The sequence below is a fragment of the Solanum stenotomum genome, chromosome 6 (assembly GCF_019186545.1).
Source record: "Solanum stenotomum isolate F172 chromosome 6, ASM1918654v1, whole genome shotgun sequence".
Classification (NCBI taxonomy): domain Eukaryota; kingdom Viridiplantae; phylum Streptophyta; class Magnoliopsida; order Solanales; family Solanaceae; genus Solanum; species Solanum stenotomum.
Window position 1 is genome coordinate 4,058,455 of NC_064287.1, and position 15,298 is coordinate 4,073,752.

Genomic DNA, 15,298 nt, shown 5'->3' on the forward strand with positions numbered 1-15,298 from the left:
TAACTCTCCGTTGTCTTGAAGAAACTGAGGCTCGTCTTTCCAAATGCATAGATGCAATGGTTCCTTAATATCCAAGAATACCAAAGAAAGGTGTTAAGTATACATGTAGAGGAAAGCTCCCATCTTTTCCTATTTTACTATAGAATTTTCAACACTTCCATCCATTCCAAGGCCCATTTCAAATATTATAATAAAAAAAATTCATAGTTTGACTTATTTATTTCGGAAAAAAAAGTCGCATATTAATTTTAGAAAAATTTAGAGAATCATTCTCAAAACGTTTTGATAACCCCTATTTAAAATCAGTAGATTAATATATTATGACTAACTTTAAAATAAAATCACTTTATAGTCATTCTTCTTATGAAATAATTTGAATGACTAAGTTCTAATTGATCTTAACTTAGAAACATTTTACCCGAGTTAAGGTTTTGAACTAAACAATTAGTCTAAGTATTTTCGAATGTGAAATTTAAGCCTTTTAATAATGATGAAAAAACAGAGAAAGTTTTCAAGTTATTCTTTTAAAGCTTAAGTCATTTGCCTAAATCAAACCAAATATCCATTCATACATTTAATCTAATATTAAAATTGTTTTCAATAACAATCGAATTAAAATAAAACAGTGTAGAATGGTTTATTACGACAACAAAATTTAATAGTAGGCTACCATAACACTATTTGAGGCTGATTCAAAATGACAATATTTTGTCTAAAATAAATGCGAAGAGTAGAAATTTCATTGTGACTCACTTAAAATTTTACAAACATAAAAAATACAAAAAAGAAATCCATAGCAAAATCAGGATAGTGTTAATATCAAACTAATTATGAGTAATTATAATTATTCAATTACTCATAAAAAAATCAAATGCATACATAAAATGTTTCAAATGTAGAAGCTAAAATAAATTACAACTTATTCACACATCAATCCTTCAACAAAGAGCGGAGAGAACTTTAACCAAGCCATTCTTTTCTCATTTTTTTTTTGTTTTCTTTGTCTCTTCTATTTTTTTCTTTTTCATCACTTTTGGATTTATTTTTCATTAAATTCCCTTGTTTCTTATTATTGTTTTCTATTTTTGGGTTGGAGTTCTAAAAAAAAATTGAAAATTTAAATTAAACATTAGATTCAAATCTTTTTTCGTGGTTAAATTATTTCAAGTTTTCTTATTTATTCATTTTAGTCTACATCTGAAGTTGATTGATTTGCTATAAACATAGAATTACAATAGTTGCAGTTATAAATAATGATGCTATAATTAATCTTTTTTACTTGAGAACAGTTGTACATAAAATAAATTTTATTTGTAATAATAATATTAGATGTAATTTATATATAGCAATAGAATCAAATGAAACGGCTAATCCGAATAAATTGGGCTTCAAAACGAATATTTATTTTTTGCTTCAAGGCGCATATCGGATAGATATTCATCCTATGAACAAAATATTATTAAAAAAATTGAAGTGTTAATTTTTCTAGTAATGCATCCAATTCATGAAATTCTGAATATGCATCTAAGATTGGGCATCGGATCGGGTTGTATCGGTACTATTCCGGTCCGTTCCGATCCGGTAGTATTCAGGACGGAATGGGATACATTGAACAGGTACACAGAACGAAACGGTATCATAATTTGATATCGATATACCGGTACCTGTTCATCCCCGTTTCAGTCTGGTCCCGATAAATCATTTTTAATTAAAATTAAAAATAGTATTTGTGTCATTGTTTTATACTTTTATTATCATTTCCTTTTTGTTTATTTAATTTTTAAAAAAATACAAACTTAAGTTATCTAAATTACAAGTTATAAGTATAACTTAATAACTTATAAACTTCAAAAGATTCAAATCTTGAAAACTTATAACATAAGCTCAAAAACTTTTTAAAAAAACTTTGTTAAACTTAACTTACAAACTTATACAAGTAAAAATTAAAAAGAATATCTTTAAAATAAACTTAAGTAAAATTACATTATAAATTTTAAAACTTAAATACTATAAACTAATTAATAAACTTAGAAAAATAAAAAAAACATTCATATTTTCTTAATTCAAAATAACTCAAAAAAAAATAATTATTTTTTGAAATACCTATATGTGTCGTCTCGTTTATTCCATCCCGTTCCGGTCCGGTCCATTTCGATCTGTCCCGGTTCTATCCGGTATATAGTGGGATGGTACGGAACCGAGCCTCCATCCCGATAATTTCGATCTGGTTCATCCTAGTACTGATCAACAACCCGGTCAAACCGTCCTGTTTCGATCCGGTACCGGTTCATTCCGATCCGGTGCCCAGCCTTATACGCATCTAAGTCTAAAGTGGAAAAAATCAATGTTATTAGCATATTAATGCAAGTTAATTATAGCAACATTATTAATATTCCATAGGTTAAGAACATATAAGAAAATGAGATTAAGATGTGTACCTATTAAGCCATTTGTTCCTCAATGTAGAAGCGTTTTCAGACGTATGGAACAACGAGGTACATCTTCCTCTCATTGTTCTTCCTACAACTAGCCGTCGAATGTGCAATTGATTTATGATTAAGGAGATGAGTGGGGACCTAGCTATGAATTTATAGGCTTCAACCTTAACCTAATGGGCCACCCGATAATAGGCTTATTAGGTTTTTTTTAACGAAGCCTACACTACCGTCAGTACGTATCAATATATGAAGTGATTTGGGTCCAAAAAAGAATTCAATATATAGCGGCCCAATTATGTCTACCAACTATATTTATTTAGCGTGTTTCATAAATTGTAACAATTAAGTTAATGTTAATCCATATTTAGTTAAAATTCCAATAGTTAAGGCATGTATCAAATTATAAATACACATTAAACAAAGAAATTAATGTAAAAGAAAAATTGAGAAAAAATCACAAACAACTCATGATTTGTGATTATGTAAAGTCAAAGTAAACCTAAAAAGACTTCAAAATCAATTAGCCCCTACCAAATAAGCAAAATTGGAAGCTAAACAAACATCAAAATAAAAGAGAAGAAAATCAAAAAATAAAAAGGAGAGGGGAAAGGAATTTAAGCTATTAAATGAATTTAAACAAACAAAGGAGGAGGGATATCACACATCGTATTAATGTAGTGTGGATGAAGTGGAGGCTTGCCTTTGAAGTCTTGTGAGTTGTGTGATAACAAAATACCATCAAAACTCAAAGGTAAGTTTTAAGAGTGGTGGTTAGACTAGCATTGTTGTATGGGGTGAAATACTGGCCAGTCAAAACCTCTCATGTAAAGCAGATACATGTTGCCAAGATGAGGATGTTGAGGTGGATGTATAGTCATACTAGGAGCGATAAGATTAGAGAGGATATTCAGAGAAAGGTGGGCGTAACATCTGTGGTGGACAATATGAGAGAAGCAAGACTGAGATGGTTGAGAGATGTGTGGATGCACCAGTGATGAGGTGCAAGAGGTCGGTGTTGCGGCCAAATCGCACACGCAAGTGCACGTGGTCGTTCAAGTATTAAAGTGACTCTTTTTGAAAGTCGGATATCGTACCCACAAGGAGTTACGCTTAAAATTACTTAACTTCTCTAACTTTCAGCTAAACACAAGTGTATTCAAGATTTCAAAAGTGATTTAGTTCCTAATTCTAAGATTATAACAAAATGTAACAAAAGCGATTCAATTTTAAGGGTTTAAAAATAGTGAATAGGTAGAGTCCATGGTTGTAGCTTTTATCAGGATTCATGCAATCAATATCATTCATATTAGCATTTATCAATTATTGAATCAATGAATCACAGGGTTAAATGTATGATCATGATCTCCCGACCTCTAATCGCCTACAATAAATAACACCCTAACTACATCGTTGAGCGGAGATAGGATGGATTAAGTACCGAGTATTACGATTTCTTCCTGTATAGTGACCCAAGCATGGTTTCTAGGTATATCCCTATCCTAGATACAAATAAACCCTAGTTATTTATAATTAATCAATCCCCTTATGCCCCACGTTTTATCCTCTTATTCCTCTCTCGAGTTCAATTTGGACAATAATTTTATTTCAATGGTGATCAATCACGAAATACGAAAAGCAAGAACATAAGAAAGATTCATATGATAATTGGCATTAACCCAATAACAATCAATAGATTACAATTATCTTGTAGCCACAACCCTAGAACTAGGGTATTTAGCTACTCATAATCCAAGAATCGATCAAACAATGTTCAAATAACATACAAAGATCGAAAGGAAAAGAGTTTAGGAAAGAACCCTAAAATTGGTGAAAACGTTCTCTCAAGTTGTCATTCTTCCAAACACAGAATTTTTTTTTTTTAAAAAATAAAAATAATGACCTATTATACTAAAAGTCGAAACGGTCAAATTGGGCAGTGATGGCATGTCGCGGAGGCATCTTTAAGCTTATTTCTGCGAATCTTTTCTCTTTTCCGCGACGCGGTCTGGCCACGGAGCACTCTGCCTTAAAACTGACCTTCGCAACCAAAATTAAACTCCCTCTCTGCGATGCGGAGAGGACACGAAGCGCTCTGTCTAGAAATTTATTTCGCAAGTCAAAATGTAATTCCTCTCCGCGACGCGGAGAGGATACGTCAATGCCTTAGTGACATTTCCTCTAGCTTCTTCCTTGCTCTCTTTTGACTTGGATCTTCTGTGTTCTCATATTGTCCATTTTTTTTGCGCTCGTTTCTCTTCTTAAGCTTACCTACACAACTAATCATGTTGGTTAGCTCATAAACAGACAAAAGACTCAATAAACTTATATAGGAACACGTATTGAATTCAAACTAAGCTTAAATGCGGGGATAATTAGCTTTCTAGGCATATAAATATGCCTAAGATCACTACCCCACACTTAAAGCTTTGTTCGTCCTCGAACAACTTACTAACTACTCCTAGACCTAGACTCACTACTATGGTATTTGTGCATCCACTACTATCTTCCAAGGATCTGTACCCAATTAACATAAGCATGTTTTTATTCAAAATATGCATACTTCTGTAATTGACTTGACAACTTTTAGCAACCAACGCATTCAACAACATGTGCACTATTACATATCACTTATCCTTCATACAACAAGTGCCTATCACTCCAAAGAATTGTCCACACACTCAAATCAACAACTTGAATATCCTTTAAGGACTATGCAAACAGGGTACACTCTCACTCAACAACAACATCAAACATGTATGCACTAAGAACCATTAGCTTGCCCATTTTGTACATTTCTACTAATAAAGTGTGTTATGCTCAAAATCAAACAAGACTTGTTCGGGTTGTAATGTAGGCTTAAGGTAAGGGAGGATTCGTTTAGATAAAATTAGTGACTTATCCTCCCTAATGCACTGTTTTCAACTTTCCTCTTATATTCACAACTTTTTCTTTTCGTTAGCCCCCTCCTTTTTCATAGGTTTCCACTAGTGTTACCAACCTTGCCTCTATTTCTTATTTGCCCCTTTATTTTTTAAATTTTTTTTTGACACTTAATAATAGCCACCCTTGCTTTAGAGATTTCTCTCGAGTTAAGGTGCATAATGCCCTTGTAAGGGCCAGTGCCATCATTAAGGTAAGCACTAAGTTAGCCACCTTCAACTTAGGTTTTTAACCTTAGTCAAGGTGCACAATGTCCCAAGGACCAGGGTCAATCTCAGATTCATTCTCATGGGGTATACAATTACCTCCTCTTTTCACCCTTCCTTAACCAACTACACAATTCCACCCTATTTACTCTTTCCGCTATTTTCACTTTTCCTCCTAATACAGTGCATTAAGGATTTAGGATCAAAGCTAACGATATCAATAAAAAGGGATTCGGCTTCATTCTGTGGGTTAGAACAAAATCAAGGCTAAAAAGGCTCAATTGGGCTATACTAGGGATATTCTTTCTGAACAAGCTACAATTCAAAGAAAGCCTATTATCATCTTTTAAGCATAATAACACTTGTATTTCGCTTCAATAACAACCTGGGCAAGTTCTAGACTCAAATGCATTCATGGATATCATCCAAAAATCACCGCTCATGGCACAAGTTATACTCAGAATGGATCAGTCACAACACACAATCATATCATGCACAAGGTTCAGATTAAGCTTAAGTTGCACATTCAGATCATATACAAGAATTCAACTGCATTCATACATTAATTTCAACCATGCTTTTCATGCATATTCCTTTCAGACTTTCAGCTTCAACATAACCAAACCTAAGACTCAATGACGAAATTGCCCTTAAGACAGTCATCATCAATCTATCATTGGACAACTTCACTCAACTATGACTACATACTCAATTCTATAAAGAAAAACTCTTTTTTTTTGTATTTTGTACGGTTCAAAGGGACTATCCTTGGCCACAGAACCGAAAACAACTTCCAAGGAACCCAAAATAAAACAAACCAAAGACAAAACAGACTCAAACAATGTTCAACAATAGAAATATATGTACAAATCAGATATGTTTGTCACCCTCACCCCACACTTAGCTCAATGCAGTGTCATCTTAGGTACTCAAACTTCCCCAAAATGACCAACAACATACTTAAGGAATTATCACGTTTATCAAACCGAATGGGAATTACAATATCAATTATAACCACGCAACAATTAGTAGTGTTACTCAAGACTTCACACAAATAATCTAGACCTATGAATGCACAATATCGGTCAGCCAATATCGTCAAGCACACATAACATTCACATATTCAACAACAACATAATGTCTACTCAGAATTCGACACTATAGACCCTTAGCTGACACTACCCAGTTATGGCTTACAGACACAATTAACCAACCATCATAATAGCACAAAATTCAAGTAAGAGCATGCAAAAGAAATTCCAACTCCTACAAATCCTCCAAGTCCACAGGTCCATAATAATTAGGTAATTCTACTCAAGAATTTGAAATCACTTAAAGACACATGAAAAACTGCCAAACCCATCAACTTCAAACAATTTCCCTCCAATTTCCCACCCCAACTTCCTAAAACAACAGATATACAGAGCAATAACAGAAACATCGCATAGGAAAAACTCAGAACACATACTTGCAGTCGTGAGATCGGGGAAAATCGACAAGGAAAATGGTTGCCTCGACTCCGCATTACGGATGAAGGTTGGAAAATTGAACGAAAGGGAGAATAGGGGAAAAATTTGTGATTTAGGGGAAATAATTAGGGAGTTACTGAAGACTTAAGGGGTTATAAGGGGTATGGGTCAGGGTATTTTAATTAAAAATGGGTAAAACCAATTTAATTAATGAAAATTAAAATTTACTTACCTGGGGGCGCGACGCGGGGCGGACACGGAGTCCACTGGAAATCTAATTCCAAGCGAGGCCAATAGTTGACCCTTTCTCCGCGATGCGGGGTTAGATGGAGTAGCCTTTTTTCTTGACGTGAACACTAGGTCCCGTCGAAACCAAAATTTGAGGCCCCCTCCATGACGAGGTCCCTTCACGAACCTTTCTGCCTCAAATTGGACCTGGCCAGGCAAAATGTTGCCTCACCTCCGCGACGCGGTCCCTTAACGGAGTTGCCTTGGGCAAAACTTCTTCTTCCTGCACATTTTTAACTCAGCACCCATTAGTAAAAAGCATAATGGGTTGCCTCCCATCCAGCGCCTTAGTTTTGGTCATGGTACGACGCATATTTTTGTATTTTTCTTAATATATAATTTATTTATTTACTTTTACTAATTCCTAAGAACTAAAATAACCAAGTAAAAACAAATAAATCCTAACTATTACAATGGTTCACGGGTTGCCTCCCGTGTAACGCTTGATTTAACGTCACGGCACGACCCATCTCATGACTCATTCATTATTCAATATGAGCGTTTCAAGCTTACGATCCACATCACTTTCGAAATAATGCTTGACCCTTTGACAATTCACAATGAAAATACAACTCTTATCCTTGTTTCTTAACTCCACAACACCTTGTTGGGTTATCCTCACCACTTCTAAAGGACCGCTCTATTTAGAACAAAGCTTTTCGGGGAACAACTACAACCTTGAATTGAATAGCAGCACTAGTTGACCAGGCTCAAAGGTGCGCGACACAATATGCTTGTCATGCCACCTCTTGGTCTTCTCTTTATATAGCTTAGCATTTTCATAGGCGTGGGCCTAAATTCTTCCAACTCGTACAGTTGTGTTATTCTCTTCCAACCGGCTAACTCAGCATCCAGATTTAGCTTCTTGATCGCCCAATATGCCTTATGCTCCAACTCAGCTAGGAGGGACAAGCTTTTCCAAACACCATTCGATAAGGAGAAGTCCCTATCGGTGTCTTGTATGCAGTCTGGTATGCCCATAAGGCATCATCTAACTTGTCAGCCCAATCTTTTCTTTGGGCATTCACAGTCTTTTGGAGGATCTATTTGACCTCCCTATTCGACACTTCCACCTGCCCACTAGTTTGAGGGTGGTATGTTGTAGCCACTTTGTGTCTCACTCCATATTTGGCTAACAAATTATGCACTGAATTATTAATAAAGTGCGTACCTCCCTCACTGATCATAGCCCTTGAAGTTCCGAACCTAGTGAAGATATGTTTTCGGAAGACCTTCACAACCACTTTTGCATCATTGGATGGTAGTGCAACTGCCTCTACCTACTTAGACACGTAGTCCACTGTGACTAGGATGTATTGATTACCACGGGACGATGGGAATGGTCCCATAAAGTCTATCCCTCAGACATCAAAGATCTCAACCTCTAGTATATTGCTGAATGGCATCTCATACCTCATCGAAATGGTCCCATCCTCTGACACTGATCACAACCTTTCACAAACAAAGCAACATCTTTAAACAGAGTAGGCCAAAAGAAACCAGATTGTAATACCTTATGCACAATTTGTTCGCCTCCGTGGTGTCCACCATATGGTGAAGAGTGACAACTCTCCAACACTTGTGTTGCCTCCTGTTCAGCTATAGACCTTCTCATCATCTAATCAGGTCCCTGCTTGAATAATAAGGTCTCATCCCATATATAGAAGTGTGCATCATATTTCAGCCTCTGTTTTTTATGTGTTGAAGCCCCAGGTGGAAATAAACCACTCACCAGAAAATTCACAATATCAACATACTAAGGCACTTGAGCAATGTCCAAAGCAAACAATTGCTCATTAGGAAACTCTTCACGAATCTACCCCTCATTCTTCATATGAGTTGAATCCTCCAGTCTGGATAGATGATCAGCTATCTGGTTCTCAGTTCCCTTCACGTCCCTTATTTTAAGATCAAACTCTTATAGTAGCAGAATCTACCTAATCAACCTCGGCTTGGCATCCTTCTTGTTAAACAAGTATCGGATTGCAATGTGATCAATGTAGACTATAACTTTGGTTCCCACCAAGTATGATCTGAACTTATCAAATGCAAACACTAATGTCAGTATCTCTTTTTCAGTCACAGTGTAATTCGACTGAGCTACATCAAGTGTCTTGCTCGCATAGTAGATAGAATGGAACATCTTTTATTTTCTCTACACAAGTACTGCCCCAACAGCTATGTTACTGCGTCACACATAAGCTCAAAAGGAAGCTCCCAATTTGGAGCAATCAGAATAGGAGCTTCAATCAACTTTTTTTTCAGCAGCTCAAATGCCTGCAAACACTTTTCATCAAACACAAACTTCATCTCTTTCTCTAACAGGCTGCACATAGGTCTTGCAGTCTTAGAGAAGTCCTTGATGAACCTCCTATAGAACCCAGCATGTCCCAGGAAGCTTCTAACTCCCTTTACTGTGATGGGAGGTGGCAACTTCCCAATAACTTCCACGTTAGCTTTGTCAACTTCCAGCCTACTTTTGGAGATTTTGTGCCCCAACATAATGCCTTCTCGAACTAAGAAGTGATACTTCTCCCAGTTTAGCACCAGATTTGTTTCTTCACACCTGGCAAGAACTTTGTCAAGATTAATCAAGCAAACTTCAAAAGACTCACCAAACATCAAGAAGTCGTCTATGAACACTTCAACAAAATCCTCCACCATATCATGGAAGATTGTCATCATACATCTCTGAAATGTGGTTGGGGCATTACACAAGCCGAATGGCATGCGCTTGAACGCATACGTGTCATACGGGCAAGTGAATGTAGTCTTCTCCAGATTTTCTAGTGCAATGATGATTTGATTATACCCTAAATAATCATCAAGAAAATAGTAATATTCCTGACCTGTCAGCCTATCCAATATTTGATCAATGAAAAGTACCGGATAATGGTCATTTTTGGTGGCGTCATTCAACTTTTTGTAGTACATACAAATTTGCCACCCAGTCACTGTTTTTGTGGGGATCAACTCATTCTTCTCATTTGTTACCATCGTCATTCCGCCCTTCTTAGGCACACACTGTACTGGACTTACACATTTGCTAACTGATATTGGGTACACAATCCCTGCATCCAGCCACTTGATTACCTCTTTTCTCACCACATCTTTTATCAATGGATTTAGTCTCCGCTGATGTTGTGCACTCGGTTTATGCCCTTCCTCTATGTATATTTTATGCATGCACAGCGCGGGACTAAGACCATGGATGTCAGACATTTTCCACCCTAAAGTTACTTTTCTCTTTTTCAGGATGATTAATGTTGTTTCCACCTGTTCATCAAATAATGCTACAGAAACAATAACCGGTAAAGTTTTATCTTCACCCAAAAATACATACCTGAGGTGGGCTGGCAATGCATTTAACTCCACCTTAGGTGCTACTTCAATTGAGGGCTTGGGTAGAGGACCCAACACCCTATTTAGAGGCTCTCATCGATCTCCAGATGTACCTATAAGTGTCACATAAAGAAATTGCACAATTTCCTGTGCCTCAGCATCCCCATAAATATCATCCCCCACTAACACTCGCTTTAGAGGGGCCTTAGATGCAATGTAGCGAGCTTTTGCCTCAAGATCTATCACAGTTATGGCAGACAACTCTTCATACACTGCTGGCAATTTTAAAGCTTTATACATATCGAAAACCTCCACCTTATCATAGGCCCGCATAGTGAGTTGCCCAGCTGCTACATCTATCATCTCCCTCCTAGTAGCCAAGAAAGGTCTTTCTAGGATGAATGAGACCTCAGGGTTTGCTCAAAGTTCAACACAACAAAATCTACTGGGAAAATCAATGATCCTATTTGCACTAGCACATCATCTACAACACCCTCAGGCCTAGCTACAGATCTATCAGCCAACTGTAAGATAATGGTAGTAGGTATAGGACTACCCAACCCCAGCTTTTTGTGCAAAGAAGTCGGCATCAAATTTATACTAGCTCCTAGATTACATAATTTTTGTGCATAAATGCTCTGCCCTATAGTGATCTGAACCGTAAAACTACCTGAATCTTTCAATTTAGTGGGTAACTTATTTTGGGTTCTGGAGCTGCACTCTTCAGTAAGTGCAACAGTCTCATACTCTGTTAGCCTCATTTTATTCGCCACAATCGCCTTCACGTATTTCGTATACCTGGGTATACCCTGCAAAACATCTACCAATAGCAAATTAATGTGAACTTGTTTCAAAAGAGAGAGGAACTTACCAAAACATTCATCCTTCTTCTGCTTCTTGAACTTTTGAGGGAATAGAGGAGGTGGTTTCACAATTGGTTGCATTATTTCTTCTTGTGCAACAACTTCGCCCTCCTTGGGTTCACTCTCTTTATTCACAACATCAATGTTTCTTTTCTTAGGAGCTAACTCCTTCAATTGTAAACCACTGCGAGTACCTATTGCATTTACTTGCTTGGAATTAGGGTCAGTGTTACCTGACAAACCTCCTTATGGCCAGCTGCCCGAATTGCTTCTCCAGATTCTATATAGCTAATTGATTATTTCTTGCATCAGCAACTAATTGGGCTTGATCATTCATAATCTTTTTCAGTATCTCCTTCATGCTCATGTTACCAGATTGTTGTTTAGGTTGCTCATGTTGGGCCTGTTGTTGGTACTCATGTGTATTTCCTTGGGGTCTATACTGATTCTAGCCTTGACCCTGATTTTGATTTCCACCCTAAGAAAGTTCGGATGGTTGCGCCAATTTGGGTTATATGAGTTCCCATAATTTTGTTGTCCTCCTCCTCATTGGGCATTACCTACAAAATTCACAAAGTCCGAGTTTGCACCACATACCTCTGCACTATGATCACCACCTCCGCATATCTCACACCAAGATGGTGATTGTTGAACAACATTTACATGTGCGGGTTGTTGTCCCAATGCTAGATTGTTGAAGTGAGTGTTCCTCATATTCTGCATAGTAGCAATTTGTACAGTCAAGGCAGTCACAACATTTACCTCTAACATACCTGTCATTTTCTGAATCACAGGTTTTATTCCTCCCCCATTCCATTCAAGGTTGCCCTGAGAGATCCTATTCAACAATGTGAATAGTTCAGCATATGTCTTCTCCAAAGCCTGACCACCTACAGTTGAATCAAGTAGAATCTTGGTGTTAGGCTCCAATCTTTCAATGAAAGTATGGACCAACACCTCATTAGATTGATGATGATGAGGGCAACTCATCAACATTGATTTAAACCTATCCCAACTTTGGTACAAGTTTTCTCCCACTTTCTGCCTAAAGCTCAAAATGTCACTCCTCAACTTAGCTGTTTTTCCAGATGGAAAAAATCGGATGAAGAACTTATGTGCTAGATCATTCCAAGTGGTAATTGAGTTTGTGGGCTCTGAGTTTAACCATCTTTTTGCTTCCCCAAGCAGAGAAAAAGGGAATAAAGTGAGCCTCACATAATCCACATTCATTCCAGCTAGAATGTACGTATCACTGATCTCGAGGAAATTCTGAATGTGAACTATTAGATCCTCGTGTGGCAGACCAATGAACTACCCATTAGTGTGCAGTAGTTGCACCATACTCTACTTCAATTCAAACCTCCCACCAGCTTCAGGTTTCTGAATACAAGATGTCACATTGGTGGGACGTAGGATTGCCACGTCTCTTACTCTCAACTCAGCCATTATTTCAGGTTCTTCTTTCTTAACTCTTGATCCTGGAGATGTCGGTTCGCTAGCAACAAGAGAGACTGGATAAGTAAGTCGTCTTTGCCTTCTCCGGTAGTGAACAAACCTTTCTGGTTCAACTAGAGGCAATACCAATCCTTGATCGTCGGCCAAATTGAAACTTCAGATTAACCTGCAACAATGAATTGCTAAGATCAAGTTGTCAACACTTGCTTTTTAACTTCAGAAATCAGAAAAATCAGATAATTTCTAATTCTAAAGTCCCCGACAGCAGCGGCAAAAACTTGTTGCGGCCAAATCGCACACGCAAGTGCATGTGGCCGTTCAAGTATTAAAGTGGCTCTTTTTGAGAGCCGGGTATTGTACCCATAGGGACTTACGCTTAAAATTACTTAACTTCTCTAACTTTCAGTTAAACACAAGTGTATTCAAGATTTCAAAAGTGATTTAGTTTCTATTTCTAAGATTATAAAAAAAGGTAACAAAAGTGATTTAATTTCAAGGGTTTAAAAATAGTGATTGGGTAAAGTCCAGGGCTTCAGCTTTTATCGAGATTCATGCAATCAATATCATTCGTACGAGCATTTATCAATTATCAAATCAATGAATCACATGGTTTAATGTATGATCTTGGTCTCCCGACCTCTAATCGCCTACGATAAATAACACCCTAACTACATCGTTGAGCGGGGATAGGATGGATTAAGTATCGAGCATTACAATTTCTTCCTGTATGGTGACCCAAGCATAGTTTCTAGGTATATCCCTATCCTAGATACAAATTAACCCTAGCTATTTAGAATTAATCAATCCCTTTATGCCCCACGTTCTATCCTCTTATTTCTCTCCCGAGTTCAATTTGGATAATAATTTTATTTCAATGGTGATCAGTCACGAAATACGAAAAGCAAGAACATAAGACAAATTCATATGATAATTGACATTAACCCAATAACAAAATCAATAGATTACAATCATCACGTAGCCACAACCTTAGAACTAAGGTATTTAGCTACTCATAATCCAAGAATCGATCAAACAATGTTCAAAGAACATACAAAGATCGAAAGGAAAAAAGTTTAGGAAAGAACCCTAAAAATGGTGAAAACATTTTCCCGAGTCGTCGTTCTTCAAAAAATAGAAAAAGATTAATAAAATAAAATAATGACTTATTTATACTAAAAGTCGAAACGGCCAAAATTGGGCACTGATGGCGCGTCGCAGAGGCATCTTCAATCTTCTTTATGCGAATTTTTTCTCTTCTCTGCAACGTGGTCTCGCCACAGAGCACTCTGCCTCAAAACTGACTTTCACGACCAAAATTAAACTCCCTCTCCGTGACGAGGAGTGGACACGAAGTGCTCTGTCTAGAAATTTATTTCGTAAGCCAAAATGTAATTTCTCTCCGTGTCGCAGAGAGGATACGGTAATGCCTTAGTGACATTTCTTCCATCTTCTTCCTTGCTCTCTTTTGACTTGGATCTTCTGTGTTCTTCCATTGTCCTTTTTTTTTGTGCTCGTTTCTCCTCTTAAGCTTACCTACACAACTAATCCTGTTGGTTAGCTCATAAACAGACAAAAGACTCAATAAAACTATACACGAACACATATTGAATTCAAACTAAGCTTACATGCGGGCATAATTAGCTTTCTAGGCATATAAATATGCCTAAGATCAGTCGATTGTAGAAGGCATAATGAGAGATAGAGTTACACCAAAAAAGTATTGGGTGAAGGTAATAAAACAAGATTTGATGCAACTTCAGTTTACCGAGGACATGACCTTAGATAGGAAGGTGTGGACATGTACTAGGGTAGAAAATAAATAAGTGGTATAATATTTTCTTGCTTAGGGTAGTTGAGGTTTGTCATTGCACGTGTTTAGTGCCAACAAAATGAACTCATATTTTGGTAACCCACCCAACCCTTTTATATTTTAATGGGTTGGGTAAGTGATTTCTTATATAGGTGAAATATGGGTTAGTACACATATTCAACCCATAGGAATATAGATACAATATGGGTAAAAATATTTTCCAAATCAACTTATTTTTAAAAAATATAAGAAAAATGACATACCTCCAAAAAGTAAGGAAAATATTTTTCAAAACTTTTTTTCAACCTCACACCTCAATTTTCCACCATAACTGTAACACTTAGGACTTCGAGAAATGGCTAAAGAGGGCAAACAGGTAAGTCCACGAACCCAAAATGGACCATGGATCCTTCACGACATCTTAGACGATCTATTTAGGGGTCTATGACCCGTCTTGGGCCTTGTGAACGACCGTCCAAGGCTGCCA

General features: G+C 37.0%; 1 protein-coding gene across 1 annotated transcript; it reads right to left on the reverse strand.

The window, feature by feature from the left end:
• Positions 1-11,075: 11,075 nt before the first annotated feature.
• LOC125868401 (uncharacterized) lies at positions 11,076-14,494 on the reverse strand. Its single transcript, XM_049549060.1, has 4 exons — positions 14,421-14,494; positions 12,907-13,155; positions 12,144-12,798; positions 11,076-11,714 (listed from the first exon to the last, which is right to left on the reverse strand). The coding sequence occupies exons 1-4, from the start codon at positions 14,492-14,494 to the stop codon at positions 11,076-11,078; spliced, it is 1,617 nt and encodes a 538-aa protein (XP_049405017.1).
• Positions 14,495-15,298: the final 804 nt, after the last annotated feature.